Raw genomic sequence first — 19,391 nt, 5'->3', positions numbered from 1 at the left:
AGCGAAGACACAAACCCTTGTCTTGCGCAGTACGCTTAGCTCACGCTAAGTCATTGCGCACCGCTGGTGTCAAACACCGTGCATCGACCGGCTTCCGAAGTTTGTTTATGTTTTCTTGGACAATCATTTATTCCGCAACGCGTGGAATCCAAGTAAGGCGGGTTTGTTTGTATCAAGAAACCCTCGGAAAAAGAAGCCTGTGAAGTTTTGAAGCATGTCAGTGCGATGTTGTGGGTTTCGATTTTAATGAATGGCCCCTTTAAAAGTGCATGATTCATTCATCCTGGTACAGCTTATCAACATTCACACTTTATTGCCGAGACGTGTCCCGAGCAGTCGCAACGTTCGATACAGGTAGGATTGGTTGCATTTAGCAATTCGTTAACCGGTGCTCTATTATTTGCATTACTCTTTTCCTAATAGACGGCAAACGACGCAGTTGAAAGTGCTAATGAAATTGGTGTATTTCAATGATTGATTTATAGTTTAAAACCGAATAAGGTAAGTCACACGTCGAATTAGATTCGCATTTGCGGACTGCGCCATGTTTTTTTTTCGCAAATTGATTTCACGTCCTGCTGCTCAGCGAAACCAAGATAAGATTTCGAATATTGCTTAAAAGTGCAGTCTAGTGATGCAATCAGCGGATGTGAATTGATTCCCGGTAGTACATTTTTGATTAATTTGATACTTTGGCAGGTCATGTCATTTTAACCATCATCATCATGGAGCGTAATGGAATGATAGATGCATTGGAACGCTTTTGGGAACCCAGCGAGACACCACCATGGCTGAAGGAATCATTGGAAACCATAGCGGCAAGTTATCAAAACACAAGAGCTGAACTGAATCAGATTGACAGTCAACAACTATCAGAGTACCACCAGCTGATGTTCTACCACGATCACGGTTTGGCAGTCCATCTGAACAACTGTTACTTTCTGGGAAAGTTAGATTTACACAGCACGCAGATATTTCTGAACCGTTGCCTGCAGAATTACGACAAAATCCCTGCCGATGATCGGGACCACTCGGTGGACGATTCGAGTGAACATGTCAGGGAGCTACTGGAAGAGGTCACCGGAGAACGCCACAAACTGACCGCATCACTCAAAAGCTCAACTCACAAGGAATATGTCGAAAGTTGTCTTGCGTTGGGCAGCATAGATAACAATTCTGAGCTGCTTCCTCATCTGCAAGAATGTTCGGGCCAGGACAAGAAGCACCTGGGACAGCTACTTTGGTGCACACAACTGGTTCGTCTCGTCATCTCCCTGGAGGAAGCAGCTCTCGGGCTAACATTTCAACGGGCTGAGATTCCTGCCCAAAATGAGACATGTTTGGCCCGAGCGTATCATCTTGTCCAGCACGGCGAGCCTAGCAAAGGTGACTCGAAACGTCCAAACCCGGAACATAAACCAGACAGAGAGGAAGTGTTGTACGGCGGTGCAAAGGAACGCGTTAGAAGTACGATTTACAGCGAGGTGATGCAGTACAAAATGTCCTTGGAACAGGTAAAGTGCGCTGTCGTGCGTGATATTGGGCAGGAGCTAAGTGCGATAGACATCGCTTTCGTGGAGGATGAGTACAAAACAATTTGCTTGGATCAGTGCTTGGAGGAAATTACACAGTCAATGGCGTCATTTTTGAGAGGTAGTAAAGAAATTGACATTTTGAACAATTTAAATTTAATAGAGCATATGAAATCCTGGGATGATATCCCAGAGCATTTTAAAACATTGGACTATCATAAAGAATTGCTCAAATTAACACTGAACGAAGATGAAGAACATTCTATAGTACAACGTTTTAAAGTCGTATGTTTGGAACATATTGACAACTTTTGTGAATCCGTTAAGGGTGAGCTAGGATTGTTAAGTTGCCTAACGAGTTATCTGAGCCAGTCTCGTAACGTAAAGGTAGTGGCAGGTAGATTAGGTGCCAGGGAACAATCACCAAAGGTAGATTTCAGGAATGTTATGAATCTAACCGACCTAGAAAATAATGAACACCTAACGGAACTGAAGTGCATGGTCAGCAACTTGCCACAAGGGACCCAACTGATTATTGAAGACAAAATACAAGAAACCATTCGCCGTTTTATCGACCCAGTGCAAGTTGATACCGTCATGATAGACGGTCGAGCAGTAGTTGAAGTTTTGGGAAAGCATATTTTGCTAAGTGATGTTCTGGAATCGGTAGAAAACGAGCTTGCAAACGAATTGAGCATATCTGAAGTGCGCTTCATCGGTTGGGAAGTATTCCATGTGGACGCCGATCTTGTGAACGACATCTGGTACGGGAAAAATATCGCTGTAAGATCTAAGCTCGTCATGGTGCATGGAACAGTGGTGTGGGATGTGTCTGGGAAGCACTGCGTTCACACGTACAGTCCAGCCCGCTCAGCTATTGCTGTGGGAGGGGAGGGAAGCTCAGGCCTAGATGGGCTTCCCGGTGAAAGTGGGGGCAATGTTTTAATTTTAACGGAACGAATGACCCACTGCGAGCAACTTTCAATCATTTCCAATGGAGGTAACGGTGGTGACGGTCAAGACGGTGGAAACGGGCAAAAAGGGCAAGATGGGGTTGGCATAAAGCGAGAAGAGCTTGAAAAAGATTTCAAGTCACCGGTAAGATTCATAGCTCTAGCGAGCACTAGGGCAAAAGGTGCCCAAAGGATGGTCGAGCAAATCGCTCGAAGATTTCCCACTACCAGCAAAAAAGAAATACGAGACAGTGAATATTTCATTGAAGCTTGTGGCTTGGAAGGTCAAAGGATAGTTTTTTCATACTGTGAACCAAAAATATTTCAAAACTACAGCCATTGCTACCTTGTCTACAAGGGTTCGTTGGGTAAACCTGGTGGCCAAGGGGGTGACTTTGGACGAGAAGGCCAAGGGGGATTTCCCGGGCATATCGTAGTGAAGAATATTGCATCAGGAGAAATTTTCAATGTTCAAAAATCAACTACCCGGGGCCAGGATGGTCGCCCAGGAGCAGCTGGATTGTATGGCAACACTGGCCTCAACGGTTGGGACATGGGCTATCTGGATTACCAGATGTGGAGGTTGACTTATTACTACGGAGAAGACTACAAAAGTAAATTCACTGTCAAGTATCATGACGATTCCAGAAAGGACAGTGTTTGGTGTTGGCATAAGAACAAATATGCCAGCATTACACATGCCACCAGACCGGAAAATAGTTTCCAAAATTGTCACCAAAGACGACAATTTGTACAACGCGATCGCAGACAAACATCGGCAGCCGTAATGAAGAAAACAATCGTTGAGAGCTCCTTCACCGCCAAGTACGACCAGTACTTTAATTCTGTTGACGAAAATGTCCTCTTGAACATATACAATCGCATGGAGTGCATCCGGCAACGAGCCATGGACGGATCCGTGGAACAGCGCAAAAAAACCAACAAAAGACAAAGAGTTCACCATTTAATATCTCATCATAACATCGAACAAGACATAGGAGAACCTCTACCAAAAATACCAAGTACAACCAAGCGCAATACCTTCAAATCTACATCATTAATGAGTTCAGCATTTAAAAGTGATTCGGTGGTCAACTGGAAGCAACTTCGGCATTGTCGAATTGAAAAATCTGATTTTCAAGGCAAATTAGTTTTGTTTGAATCACTCAAAAAAAAGCAAACTAAACTAACAGCAAAAGATGTACATACCATTGAGCAAATATTGATTGACAAATATAAGCTTTTAGCTTTCGAAGAATTTTCCGACAAAATTGATGCAGATACCATAAATAATGACTATTTAGAGTTAGCATCACGATATACTTCGATTTGCCTCGAAGAAGATCGTAAGCAAAGTGGCATCGCTTGGCATGACTCTTTGGGCACACTGGATGAATATCTGTTTCAAACCACCAACAAAAGACAGCAACAGAAGCTTTCTTTCTATTGTGAGTCTTACCGCAAGCACTTTCCACCATCAGTTGTGCAAGCCTTCTTGCTGGAAGTTGCAATTTCCAAAAACGTTGTCCCATCCGTTCAGACCCACCTGGATCGATACAAGTTTTTTGCTGAACTTCAGGACTATGACTCTGCTGTTTTGAGGGACCAATTTGCGAAAGAGTTAGTTCAGTCCACCTTTTCAAATTCGGTTGTTCGTTTATGGTACCACGGAAATGAAGATTTAACTCTTGCCCCGAAACTAATCGACGACATAAATCGCGATTATCGTCTAGGTAATCTTCGTGCTCGTTACATCAACAGTCTGATACCGCAATTTGGCTGGGGTCAATGTTTGCAAGATGATCAATTTTTCGAAACATTTCGATCTACGATTGTACGCGAAGGACCCTTAACAGGCAGTTTTAGAGAGCTGTTGGCCACTGCTTTTGGGGTAAATATCCGAATTTATGTTCGGGACTCCCGTGGTAAGCTATCTCTGCAACACAATCACAACCCGGAAGCGAACGGGATCGTATACTTACTGCAGCAAAATGATTCATTCTTCAAACTAAGTTTAAATGAAAATCTTATGAAGTTGGAAGATAGTCGGCGATCACGAGCCAAAAAGTATTCCGAAATATCGGCCCATTTGACATCACTCGGCGAAAAACAGTTGATTGATTCTTTCATGGCAGATGATTTGTTAATGCGTAGTGCTACTAAAAGCGATGAAAAGAATTTGTGCAATGTCAATCTTGTAGAGGACCTAGTGAAATATTTTTCATTTGGAGAGCGACATACTGTAGAAAAGTTGTTTACTAAAAGTGATGTTTCAAACAGTGCCCACAATCAACTTTTGCGAAACCTGTTGCTAAGATTTGATACTGAGGGTAAACATATTTCAACTGATGAAGTTTATTTTCTTGTGAATCACTACCTAATTGCATGTGCTGAGGGACTGCATGAGGAAACCATCACAAGCTGGATTGTGTTAGCTTATCCGCAGCACTACTGGGTTAGAGAGATACTTCTGCTAAACTTGGAGCGATACTTTAAAGAATTGTTAGTAAAAAAGTCGGAATGGAGATTACACCTATCAAAGGTAGAAAATAAATCAATTCTGATTTTGTTGAGTAGCAAACTCGACCAGAAGAAACCAGAAAACTCTCTAACTGTTGAAAAAGTGGACCGAATGTTACGATTGTTATACCTCAGTAACATCAAACCTGAAGCATTGCAAAAGCTAGATCTTCCTGAGTGGTTTTATGTGCTGGAGGAGATTTTCTGGACAGAAAAGCTTAAAGAAATCGCTCGTTGGCCGCAAAATAGCCAGAAGTTTAAAGAAGCATCGTACTACACAGTATCCTTGCTGAACAACTATAGCTTCGAAATGATTGAAAAGCTTTTCGACAAACTTGAACGTCATCATGTAACTGATATCAACATTGTCAATACATTATGGAATGTCTACAATGGAAGGTGCATTCTTACTGAAGAAGACATTGGTTCCCTAGATGAAGTCGGTTTTCCTGAATGGTTGAAAAAAATGAAAAATCAAGCTATTGACTATCAAGAACGAGGTATCGCTATTTTAGTGCAACTTATTCTCGAAAACAAACATGCTTCTGAGAATATTTTGAAGAAAATGCCAGAAATTAAAAAGGACATCCAAAAAATGAACAGAGAAAGAGGAATAATAAACAATCTTTTGAAAAAAGACCCAACAAATCTACTGACCAATGTCAAAGGAAAATTTTTCAAAGGATATATGTCACAAACTGTAAAATTTGCTAACAAAAGCACACTCGATAAACTTAGGGATATTGACGATGCCATTCATGAAAACTTCAACTTTCGATTGAGAAATTCACAGAAACTCACCGTGTTAACACTGCTTAGCAATGACACAAACACGCTTGCCCAAGTGTCCACCGGCGAGGGCAAGTCGTTGATTGTGGTAGCTGTAGCCATCATCAAGGCATCGCAGGGCCAGAAGGTGGATATTATCACCAGCTCGTCGGTGCTGGCCAAGAGAGACGCCGAGCAGAGCAAATCCATCTACGCTAAATTTGGTATCAACGTGTCCCACAACTGCAGCGAAGACATCGAGAAGCGAAAGGAAGCCTACTCGGGGAATCAGGTTGTGTACGGAGATCTTTCCAGCTTTCAGCGGGACTATCTGCTGCACAAGTTTTACCAGAAGAACGTACTGGGTGACCGAGATTTCGTGAACGTCATCGTTGATGAAGTGGACAGTATGCTGCTGGACAGGGGTAATAACATGCTGTATTTGTCACACGACTTGCCCGACATGGACAAACTGGAGTCCGTGTACGTGTTCATTTGGCAGTGGGTGAACAACAGTTCAAATGGATTTGACTCCACTTTAATTAGAGATGCAGTTTTGTGGCAACTATATGGAGTATTAAAGTGCACAGACATCGGCAAGATAGATGCGACGTTGAGCGAGGAAAAGCGAAACTTTATCTGGAACAAGCTTGTCGAGGCCAAGATAATTGACGGTGATGGCAAGTTGATGACAGAAAACATCAAGAATGACGTCCTCGGTGAGTTGCTGGGATCCGAATACTCTGTTTACCTTGATCGTTTGGAGTACCTACTGATGGAGTATATCAACAGAGAGAAGTGCATCCACGTGCCCAATTATTTGCGATCATTTGTGGATTTGCACCTGGAGTCGTGGATCGAAGCTGCCAAGATGGCTCTCGTCATGGAAGCTGGCCACGACTATGTGGTCGATGTTGATCGGAGCGGAAGCAGTGCCGATAGAACGCCCAACATTACGATCCTGGACAGAGACACGGGCACAGATTTGGTGAATAGTCAGTGGGAAGCGGCGCTGCACCAGTTTGTACAGCTGAAACACGGTTGCAAGACGTACCTGCAGAGCTTGAAGGCAGTGTTCATCTCGAATGTAACGTTCTTCAAGCTGTACGACAAATTGTACGGTTTATCTGGCACATTGGGATCACACAGGGAACGGGATTTGCTGGAGGAGATTTACTGTGTAAATTTTGTAAATATTCCCACGGCAAAGTGTAAACTGTTTTACGAGGATGTTCCCATCGTTTGCAAAAGTGCTGCTGAGTGGACCGATGCCATCATCGAATCCACTATGCACATGACCCAGCGAAGGCAGCGTTCTGTTCTGATAATTTGTGAAACATTGAATGACGTGACTGCGCTTTATAAAGCTTTCGAAGGAAAAACGTCGACCCACATCCGCACTTACACTCGCGAGTACGAAGAGTTCGACATAGGAGAACTACCGCCGGGTCAGATAATCATCGCCACTAACCTAGCAGGTCGAGGAACGGACATAAAAATAACTCCCGAATTGAAAAAAGCCGGTGGAGTGCATGTTTGCTTGACCTATCTGCCGAGCAACATCCGCGTTGAGCAGCAAGCATTCGGACGGGCAGCTAGATGTGGTGACCGTGGATCTGGCCAACTGATTGTGCTGGATCTGACAGAATCCGCGAACGTAATGCAGCTCAAACGGGAGCGAGATTCGCGTGAACTCTGCCGAATCTCGCTGATCAAGGCGTACTATGAAACTCGTATTGCGAAGGAAGAAACCTGTTTCAAGATGTTTACCGAGCAATATGACGCGCTGAGAAAGCTGCTTTCAACTAGTGCTGTCACTAAAGGCGATGAAAAGCTGATAGAAATTCTGTTGAGTTGCTGCTTGGACAGATGGGTGTATTGGTTGGATAAAAATGGGAAGAACTTGGTGGACAACTCTGAACAGCGCTCACGCATACTGGAGAGATCGCTGGTTGATTTTTTGGTGGAGCTAAAATCTTTGAATGCTGCAAGTAACGAATCCCTGCTGGAATGGGTCGATACTAGTATTCCCCGTATGATTAGACTTGGTCAGTACCTTGCAGTGAATAAGCAAAGAGAGCTGGCCCATAAGCTGTTTGACAAGGCAATCGCAATGGAGCCACAATTTTCGGAGGGTGCTTACTACTACAAAGCGTACGCACTGTCTACAGAAATTAACATGACTGCCATCAATGAGCCAAAGATACAAACCTTTTCACAGCTGCTACGTAAAGCAGCACACCTTTTCGACGAACGTTGTGTGCATCTGATGGCGAATGTGATAGTGGTCGAAAGGATAAAAACCAACTTTAAGAACAACATTCTTCCAATTACTGCTTACAAGGAACAAAAGCAAACGATCTGCAAGTTCTACGGATCACTCACACAATCCATCGATGCCATTCTAGGTCATCCGGTCACTGGAACATCTTTCACGGACGACAGCAACATCAAAAATGGGTTGTCATTGGAAATATTTTACGCTTTACTTGAACACAAAATTATTCAGCACCCGACAATTAAGGAAAACATTACCGAGGACGAATTGAAAGGGCTTTGCTATGGTTATGGTACATCGGCGGAAAAACTTTTAAACTTTCTTAAAAACTGTCGGAAAAATCAGGAAAAATCGATAGAGATTGAACAGTTTTCACGATTGCTAAAAAAAGAGATAAAGCTACCAAGCAGAGAAGATTTTTGGAAATTTCTCCTAGAGCAGGGCGTCTTGAGAGGCGAACAACAGTACATCGTATTGGATAGAAATATGTTATCATTTGAATACATGAAATTCTTTGATGAGAAAGTAACACAACACGCGCTGAAGGTAACGAAAGTGACCCCCGACGCAGGAGAGCTTTTGCTGTATCCCGATCAGCTGCTGAATGAAAATGTGTACTCCAAGACGCCACTGAAGACAGCTCTTGGGCCGGTGAAATATGCGATATTCAAAGAAATTGGAGCAATTACGTTTCAAAGAAAAGCACGATTAAATCTAGATGGAAACGATTTGGAGTCTCTAAATTTTAATCGCTATGATTCGGTCTGTTTAGAAGACTTTTCCAAGCTTAACATAAATACAAACGATGCGAAACGTATTCTGGTTCTGTTGGTACAGCTTCAAGTTTTGAGCAGACAAGAATTGAACAAAGAAGTCTACGTTCTGCGTTGTGATTACTCCAAGATTAAATCAATCCAGCTGGGACCGTACAAGATTTACGAGGAAGACGTTAAAGATTTGTTAAACCAGTGCTTTTGCTACAGGATTGCGTTCCAAAGGGTGTTGAGCTGTGTTAGAGAAAATAAATTCCTTGATATAACGTTGATGTCTAAGCCACATCGAAGATTTGTAGCAGACCTGCTTGCAAGTGGAATCATCGAACCGGCTAAGGTTTCCGCGAATATGAGCGAAAATTCTGTTGGCAATGCGTTACATTTTCTGGACGAAAAAAACAGCTTTGTAAATGTTGTTCAACGATTGGATAGCTTAAAAGGAACCATGTGCAAACTCAAGTTGGATCAATTTTCAACACATGACCAGTGCGCAAGCATCGAAGAATGGAGTCAATTTTCACTGAATGGAGTCGATTTGCTACTGCAAAAGGACAACATCACCCACGTCAAGATTGCTTTTACATTTCTGTGGGGTGCAACTCAAATAGCGTCTGTGCTTTTATTTAATCCATATCTACGCAAACCTGTACGTATGGCTCAAGATATAAGCAAGTTCACGGCCGGTTGGAAAAACATCTGCAGTGCATTCCGTATGGCTTGCAGCTTGTACAGCAATGATTACTATAAACTGAAATATAACAATTTTTTGAAACGAGTTGCATTTATGGCAGCCCATTACTTTGGAGTGGGGCAAGACAGGTTTATGAGATTTGCTACTCATGTTTCTGAACCCGGCAAACGAGACACTCAGCACGTGAGACGGTTAGTTACACCGTTGATCCGTGGATTCGACGTCGTTTCCGACAATTCTAGTGTTATCTTTTTAATTGAGGATCGCCTCCAATTGATATGCGCAAAGTTAAGTGATGAAATACGAACGATAGTAGAAAATGAGGAAACTTTTAAGGATTTTGGAGAATGTTTAGGCAATACTGCACAATTAATGGGTGTCGAAAAAGCTCGACAAAATTTTGATACTATTACGGAAAGTCATTTTAAAAGACAACAATATTTTACAAATTTTGGAAAGATTTTTGAGAAAATTTCGGAAAATATTTTGCAAATCATTTCCAAGTCAACGCAGCGACTCAATATACACAAGTCAGTTGTGTCAATTTTGTCAGACGAAGTAAACGAAGTGACCAAAACATCGATTTCAAGCCACGGTCCAAAACTGATGATGAATGTTGGCCAAATTTTACGAGACTTGTCTGATAAGCTAAAGTTACAGTTTGCCAATGAAGAACCAGTTGAGAATCCACCAGAAATCAACTCTATTGAGGTATTCGCGACAGACGCTTCTAATCGTGTGAAGGAGATTTTGCGTGAAAGGTTGGAAACTATTTTTCAGCAAGTCATCCACAAACCAGTGCTAGAGAAAGGCTCATTTCTGCTGATGAATTACGCTGAACGATGCATTGAACTCAAACTGGGCACCGAAGAAGAAGCCAATGCGAGTGAAGATTTCACCAAAAAGGTACAAATTGAGAAGCTTAAAAAAGAGGCCGAAAAAAAGCGCCAGGCGCTGGCAATGACTCCGGTCGAGAATCTTCTCGATCAGCAGTTCAACGAAGCATTGGTCAAATGGAAACAGAGTTCTACCGAGCTGGAGCGACTGGCAGTCTGCATTCGCAGAGGAAAAGCGATCGACGTTCAATATCTGGAACTTTGTTTGGACGCTGCGCGGTTCGTTCTTTTGCGACGAGCAGTGGTCATTTCCAGTATCTGCGTAAATCTTGCGAATGGCACTGAAGCAAGAAAGACATATTCCTCTCCGCTTAACTTCAAAGGAATCGCAAATGACCTCCATCTGATAAACAACAAATTCCGCGTTGGCCAAACTGGCAAGACCCCCGGAAAGCCAACCCCCGACAGCAACTGCCTGTACGATTGCCTTCTTGGGAGCATTTTTGAGCTGCGATCGATCCCTTCGAAGCAGTTCGCACTGGAGATCAGCCAACACTTGGGGAAAATGTCCGAAAATGAAACCAACACCAATCCGTGTTTGAAAACCGTCCTGGACCTCAGCAAACCGTCGACCATCAGGGAACTGTGCTTCGCACAATTTTGTCAAACCTGCTTCGAGTGTCCTTCCAGGGGAGTCATCGCTTACGGTGACCTGCTGGAGCGTGCTAAAAATAGAAACAACCATGCCTCAGACTGGCACGGCCGTGGTGGTGCTCATCGCGTTGAAGTTGTTTCATGTTACGGTTCGCAACAGTTTGTGAAAGCTGGATTCAGCAGGAACGCTTCGACAGATACGATCTACGGGAAGTCCATGTCCGATTTGAGGGAGGCGTTTTTGGCGGTTTATAATTGAAACTTGAAACTAAGAGATCAAGGGATTCCATCTAGAAATTTGGCAAAAGTAATGTGAGAAATATAAAATAATGATTGGAGGTTGGCCTGGTACTGTCAAAAGTAAATTCAAGCATAAAAATGCATTTACCTAAAAGTTTTAAAAATAAAAAAAAATAAACAAATTGAGTATATCCTAATGAAAATTACACAAAATGATCTACTAACACGAAAAAAAAATTACATAACTAAAACATAGCTTGTACTTTGTTTAATCTTACATTATCAATCATATAACATAGGAGATAATTTTTAAATGTTATTAATCCAAAAGTTGCAACGTCAATTAAAAAAAAAAAACAATATACAAAAACATCGGTTTATGTGATGCATTTCCCACACCGGCATTTTTTTAATTTTATATCTCTATTCTGTAGTTTATATTCAATCATATTAATTAATAAATATTAATTCAGATTCATTACATGCTATTAAATATCACTGCCCTTTAAAAATAGTTTAGCACTTTTAAAAAAAAATAAGCAGAGAAAGCGCTTATCCAGGTAAAGAAAAAAGATTGTCTGATTTAATTCAAAACAATAACTTAAACACTTTACAAAAAAAGAACTAATATAATAAAAAATTATATACAATATAAAAAGTTAATAATGTTATGTTCAAAGTGCATAGTTTCAAGTGAAAAATGCAAAGAGAAAAGTAAAATTTTAAGAGCCATTTTGTGTCATTGGTTCACCCATACAAATATCCATGCAATTTTGGCAGCTGTTTATACATAAATGGTAGGTACCTTAACATTCGAAAATCTATAATTTTTCAAGCAATTTTTTGATTGCTTTGGTGCCTTCGGCAAAGTTGTAGGTATTGATGAGGACTATTCAGAAAAAAAAGGTACACGGAAAAAATTGGTGATCTTTTCACAAAAATTTTAAAAGTTCCCAAAATCCGTAATTTTAAATTTTTAATTTTTTATATGTTTTTGGGGACAAAACACAAAGGACAAGACTAACATTTCAAAAGGACGTAATATTGAATGTTTGACCCTTTTCAATCGTTAGTCTTGGTTAAAAAAAATCAAAATATTGTTTTTGAAAAGTTCGGAAAATTTCACGAAGGTTTCATAGTTTAACCATTTTTTTAACTTTTCAAACATAAATATTTTTAGGAATGGACAATCAAGGACACTATTTTAAAAAGTAAAAAAAACAGGAATATATCGAAAAAAAATAACTTTGAATGGCTTTATTTTGAAAACAAAAAAAATTTAAAATACTTTTCGATTGCAAATTCGATTTTACATTAAAAAGTGGTCAAAAAATGTATGTCAATCCATCCAGCAGGGCAATCTGGCCAAATCAAAAATCCGAACATGGTTTTAGCATGTACCAAAGTGGTACATATGTGTACCTTTAAGGATTTTTGATGTACTTCAAAGGTTCGATAAGTAGCCTTGCCCTGCTGGAAAGATAGCTGTTTTTTAGAAAACGTCACCAAATCAACTTCTTTATTACAGAAAAGTGATGTACCATCGATGTACCTAACGAATCTGTGTTCAGATTTTACCTAAACTTCTTATAAGTAGTACTTCCCTTTATACTTAACTTTTGAAGTACTTTATATATTGATTTTGACAACGGGATCGTGTTCCTTGGAAAATTTTAAGTAAGTTTGAGTATAAAAAGTCCATACTTAAGTTGATTTAGGCCAACTGTGGAACAATTTATCGATTTTTTGAGTATAAAGTACCATGCGCCTCCTTTAAAATGAAATTACACTGAATAATAATAAAACCAACATGTATTACAATAAAAACTAAAAGAGAAAATGTATTTTCTAATGCTTTTGCAAGTACTTGAACAACAATCAATATGCGCATACATACAAATACGTATTTATAAAACAATAAATTTAAAACTTGCAAAAGTTGAAAGAAATATTAAAAATAATCAACAAAACTTAAAAAAAAGATGCCCGCTGTCATCACAGACAATTGTACCAATAGAAAAGTGTGTTTCTGTTGTCTGTGAACAATGTACAACACATGTACCAACTTGTACTTGCATGGAAATAATTATTTTCTAATAAAACAATTCGAATATTTGAGAAATTTGATGAAAATTCAAAATAAATCCAATAAAATCAAATAGCAGCTGCCCGTTGACATCACAGACAATTGTACCAATAGAAAAGTGTGTTTCTGTTGTCTGTGAACAATGTACATCGCATGTACCAACTTGTACTTGCATTGAAATATTTTTTTTCTAATAAAACAATTCGAAGATTTGTGAATATTCGATTTTTTTTATTAGAAAAAAAAATATTTCAATGCAAGTACAAGTTGGTACATGCGATATACATTGTTTACAGACAACAGAAACACACTTTTCTATTGATTCAATTGTCTGTGATGTCAACGGGCAGCTGCCATTTGAGTTTATTTCATTTATTTTGAATTTTCATGAAATTTCTCAAATATTTCAATTGTTTTATTAGAAAATAATTATTTCCCTGCAAGTACAAGTTGGTACATGTGTTGTACATTGTTCACAGACAACAGAAACACACTTTTCTATTGGTACAATTGTCTGTGATAACAACGGGCAGCTGCTATTTGAGTTTATTTGATTTATTTTGAATTTTCATGAAATTTCTCAAATATTTCAATTGTTTTATTAGAAAATAATTATTTCCATGCAAGTACAAGTTGGTACATGTGTTGTACATTGTTCACAGACAACAGAAACACACTTTTCTATTGATACAACAGTCTGTGATGTCAACGGGCAGCTGCTATTTGAGTTTATTTGATTTATTTTGAATTTTCATCAAATGTCTCAAATATTCGAATTGTTTTATTAGAAAATAATTATTTCCATGCAAGTGCAAGTTGGTACATGTGTTGTACATTGTTCACAGACAACAGAAACACACTTTTCTATTGATTCAATTGTCTGTGATAACAACGGGCAGCTGCCATTTGAGTTTTTTTGATTTATTTTGAATTTTCATGAAATTTCTCAAATATTTCAATTGTTTTATTAGAAAATAATTATTTCCATGCAAGTACAAGTTGGTACATGTGTTGTACATTGTTCACAGACAACAGAAACACACTTTTCTATTGGTACAATTGTCTGTGATAACAACGGGCAGCTGCTATTTGAGTTTATTTGATTTATTTTGAATTTTCATGAAATTTCTCAAATATTTCAATTGTTTTATTAGAAAATAATTATTTCCATGCAAGTACAAGTTGGTACATGTGTTGTACATTGTTCACAGACAACAGAAACACACTTTTCTATTGGTACAATTATCTGTGATGTCAACGGGCAGCTGCAATTTGAGTTTTTTTGATTTATTTTGAATTTTCATGAAATTTCTCAAATATTTCAATTGTTTTATTAGAAAATAATTATTTCCCTGCAAGTACAAGTTGGTACATGTGTTGTACATTGTTCACAGACAACAGAAACACACTTTTCTATTGGTACAATTGTCTGTGATAACAACGGGCAGCTGCTATTTGAGTTTATTTGATTTATTTTGAATTTTCATGAAATTTCTCAAATATTTCAATTGTTTTATTAGAAAATAATTATTTCCATGCAAGTACAAGTTGGTACATGTGTTGTACATTGTTCACAGACAACAGAAACACACTTTTCTATTGATACAACAGTCTGTGATGTCAACGGGCAGCTGCTATTTGAGTTTATTTGATTTATTTTGAATTTTCATCAAATGTCTCAAATATTCGAATTGTTTTATTAGAAAATAATTATTTCCATGCAAGTGCAAGTTGGTACATGTGTTGTACATTGTTCACAGACAACAGAAACACACTTTTCTATTGATACAATTGTCTGTGATGTCAACGGGCAGCTGCCATTTGAGTTTTTTTGATTTATTTTGAATTTTCATGAAATTTCTCAAATATTACAATTGTTTTATTAGAAAATAATTATTTCCATGCAAGTACAAGTTGGTACATGTGTTGTACATTGTTCACAGACAACAGAAACACACTTTTCTTTTGGTACAATTGTCTGTGATGACAGCGGGCAACTTTTATTTTAGTTTTGTTGATTATTTTTAATATTTCTTTCAACTTTTGCAAGTTTTAAATTTATTGTTTTATAAATACGTATTTGTATGTATGCGCATATTGATTGTTGTTCAAGTACTTGCAAAAGCATTAGAAAATACATTTTCTCTTTTAGTTTTTATTGTAATACATGTTGGTTTTATTATTATTCAGTGTAATTTCATTTTAAAGGAGGCGCATGGTACTTTATACTCAAAAAATCGATAAATTGTTCCACAGTTGGCCTAAATCAACTTAAGTATGGACTTTTTATACTCAAACTTACTTAAAATTTTCCAAGGAACACGATCCCGTTGTTAAAATCAATATATAAAGTACTTCAAAAGTTAAGTATAAAGGGAAGTACTACTTATAAGAAGTTTAGGTAAAATCTGAACACAGATTCGTTAGATACATCGATGGTACATCACTTTTCTGTAATAAAGAAGTTGATTTGGTGACGTTTTCTAAAAAACAGCTATCTTTCCAGCAGGGCAAGGCTACTTATCGAACCTTTGAAGTACATCAAAAATCCTTAAAGGTACACATATGTACCACTTTGGTACATGCTAAAACCATGTTCGGATTTTTGATTTGGCCAGATTGCCCTGCTGGATGGATTGACATAAAAAATGTTAAGCACAATATTCCAATTTTTGTGAATTAAAAAACATTATAACTCGTCGGCAAAATTTTGGTCCATACTTCTGAATGGCTTAAAATATTCGGGGTTTTGTCCCCTAAAACATGTAACAAATATTAAAAATACGGATTTTAAGAAAATTATATTTTGTGGAAAAAGTTAATCAAAAAATCATTAAAAAAATCCATGTACCTATTTTTTCTGAAAAGTCTCCATCAATATCTACAACTTTGCTGAAGACACCAAATCAATTAAAAAATTCTTTGAAAAGTTATAGATTTTTAAATATTTACGTATTTTTGTATGAACAGCTGCCAAAATTGTATGGAAATTTGTGTGGGTGAACCAATGACACAAAATGGCTTCTTTGGTGATAGGGAAGGCCCCCACAAAGTTTGAGCCAAACCAAAAAATTTAGGTAAAATCCATTTCTGGGATTGGCGGAGAATTGCTCAACGAATTAATGTATGTTTTGAAAGTATTACGAGAACAAAAAAATAATTAATTTGGGTGTTGCCAAAATCGGGAAAGGTTGAAGACATTGTTGCAAAAATCGGATGTTGCCATAAATGGGACAGCACTGTAGTTTGAATCATTAAAACAATTTCTAAGATCTTCCATTTCCAAATATTTCCTCATGTGTTTTATTAGTTGTATTCAATAAGCTTGTTCTTGCAATTAAATCAGAATTTTTTATCGAGGCATTTGAAGCATCACAACACTTTACTTCAAACCCAACCCTATTCAAAGGTAGGCGACCCGGAAGTCAACGCGTCTAATCACCTAAACCGATTGTTAATCAAGCTTAAAATCCTTCCCAATTTAATTAACTCTAATTGAAAGCTTGTTCAACATGTGTAGCTGAATGCATTATGGGAAAATCCGAATGTTAAAAATTAATCAGATTCCGCCAAATTCGACAAAACTGCGCCACTCCGTTGGTCGTTGGAGTCCAACTTGTGGTGTCACACTGAGGGCTGAGCCGATTGCAATTGAGATCGGTTGTTTTGGATGGTGGAAACAATTTGGGCTTTTCGTGGGGGTTCAATCGGACGCAGGGAAAAACGCGTGTTCAACGAATTGTTACGATAATTATTTTTCGCATAATTTAACAGTTCGGATCCTGAAATCGAATTAAAGCTCGATAATTAGTTGGTGCGTTTAATTAGTGATTTGTTGGAGAAAGCACTGAAATGGGTGATTATGTGAGTTTATGCGACGAGAGCTAATAAAAATGCCAAAACAAATAATATTTGTTCCTGAAATTGCCTCAATTTCTCATATTTAAATCTTTCAATTTTCCCAACGATTTCTGTTGATGGCCAATTGCCCGAGTAAGCCAAATATTTTAATTAATGTCGACCCAAATTACAAAACCCTCACTTTCTGATTGCCACCCACCACCAATTGGGTTGGAGCGGGGGAGGTGCTGTGGTAGGTTGATTGAAATTTTCAGCCTCCCCCCCCCCCCCTTCAGCAAATTGTTGTATCATGCTGAGGTGCGTCACTTTTTGTGTACTTTGGCGAAATTAATTATGACAGAACAGTTAAACAGTGCGGGTCCAATAATAATCACTCTCCCAGTTTGATGAGTTTTGACTGTTTGAATTCGTCTACTTTATGTGTATAGATTTTTATGGCAATAAAATTAGGTTTTTTATTTGTTAAATTATCTCAAGAAAATGAAATATAGAAAAATATTTAAAGAAAAAACTTTTAGTATTTTTTTAACAAATTGAAGACAAACAATGCATAAAAAATCATTTTAAGTATTAAACAAAATACAAAAACGTGAAAGAAAAAAATAATCTAGAAGTATCACATGAAGTTTGAAAGTTTCTTGAATTTCAATTCAGGGAATTCATCAGCAGAAATTCACTTTCCAATAAAATCAGCTGAAAATTAATTTTCCACCACTATCGGCATCAAAATGGCACATCACCCTACTGAGTCTCCACCTCGAGTCTCCCATCCAATCCATTGACATCGGTGTTAATTTTTACTCCAGTCAGTACACGTGTTCACACAAAAAAAAACTGTAGTAAACGATGCAATCAATGCGATAAACCTCAATCAACGATTTATCTTACCACCCACACACAATGTGCCAATATTCGGGTGGAATCTGAGGAAAAAGCAAATTGCATTTCCTGCCCCCTTGGTCCACGAGGACCACGTTAAGATAATAAATACTAAAATACTAAAAATATTTATTGCTCGAAGTATCGGAAAATTGATCCCTTGTCAAATTATGATAAAGTGAAGGTATTTTTTCCGAAAATAATGTTCCCATTAAATGTGTACAAATGTGTATAAATAATGATTTAGAATTTTTGATCGCCTTAATCGTAATATTCCGTCGCAATCGCCTGTTTCTATCTAGTTAGTATCAAACATGTATGCAGTAGCCTGCCATGCACGTGTGACAAATCGTCCTCTAACTCAATTCTAGTGCGTCCATCCCGGGAATTCCCGGGACAAAAATCCCGGGATTTTTCCAAAACCGGGAATTCCTGGGACAAAAATCCCGGGATTTTTCCAAAACCGGGAATTCCCGAATCCCGGGATTTTTTATATTTTGTCCCGGGAATTCCAGAAATTGAAAACAAATCAAATTTTGGTCTGCAAAATCTGATTTCGTTGTGGAAATAGATGAACAGTTGAATACTTAGTAATGGATAATAATTTTAAAGCATTAATATTTGTATTCGGCATATATCAGCATTAATTTGGCTTATTATGGAAAATTGCTAAAATTTTTGTTTACAGATCTGCAAAATTGGCTCTGCGCCAAAAATATTTTCTAATACATGTTATTTATTTAAAAAAAAGACTAACTAATATATTCACGTATATTTAGGACTTTAAACTTGAAAAAAATATTAAATAAAAAATAATTTAATTTTTAATCAAAAACCAGCATCCAGAGCAAATCAGGATAAAAGTTGTTGCTTACGCAATTTTTTTTTGCATACTGTTCTAATTGTTTTGATTGGTTTCGGTTACAAAAGGAACAGAACAAAACAATTAGTACACCAATTTTCAAATTTATTGCTCTAAAATCTTCTGTACTTTTTCAGACTGCAGTCCCGATTATCCCCAGTTGGCGGTAGTGACTTAAAGATAATTTTTAAAATATGTTTTAAATTTAAAATATAACATTCTAAACTTATCCAAAGTGTTACATTGTCTGCTATAATTTTATTTGTTTCGTTTCTTGCTTTTTTAGATAGTTTAGTTTAGTCATGTTATATAAATTAATAAATAAAATAAATATATTAAAAATTGCGGTTCATTTAAATTCCAAAGCACATCGAAGAACAAAAAAATATGTGTTCTAAACTATCTCAAGACTGCTGTCCTTGTTCAGATTAAAGTGTAGTTTATCACCATTTATCGGT

The 19,391-nt window shown here is 37.9% G+C and overlaps 1 protein-coding gene across 3 annotated transcripts in view; it reads left to right on the top strand.

The window, feature by feature from the left end:
* The first annotated feature begins 272 nt into the window (after positions 1–272).
* The window catches only part of LOC6051849, a 33,128-nt gene continuing 14,009 nt past the window's right edge, over positions 273–19,391 (top strand). The window contains exons 1-3 of one of the 3 annotated variants that reach the window (XM_038254575.1): positions 273–354; positions 424–501; positions 700–6,327. In XM_038254575.1, coding sequence (XP_038110503.1) covers positions 726–6,327 — 5,602 coding nt within the window. In that variant the 5' untranslated portion in view covers positions 273–354; positions 424–501; positions 700–725. Of the gene's footprint in view, positions 502–699; positions 11,718–19,391 lie in introns of those variants that run through there. The other 2 variants (XM_038254573.1, XM_038254574.1) reach the window with 2 other exon arrangements.

Source organism: Culex quinquefasciatus, chromosome 2, assembly GCF_015732765.1.
Source record: "Culex quinquefasciatus strain JHB chromosome 2, VPISU_Cqui_1.0_pri_paternal, whole genome shotgun sequence".
Taxonomy (NCBI): domain Eukaryota; kingdom Metazoa; phylum Arthropoda; class Insecta; order Diptera; family Culicidae; genus Culex; species Culex quinquefasciatus.
The sequence above is the reverse complement of the archived record's forward strand: the minus strand, read 5'-3'. Positions and strand labels throughout refer to the sequence as shown.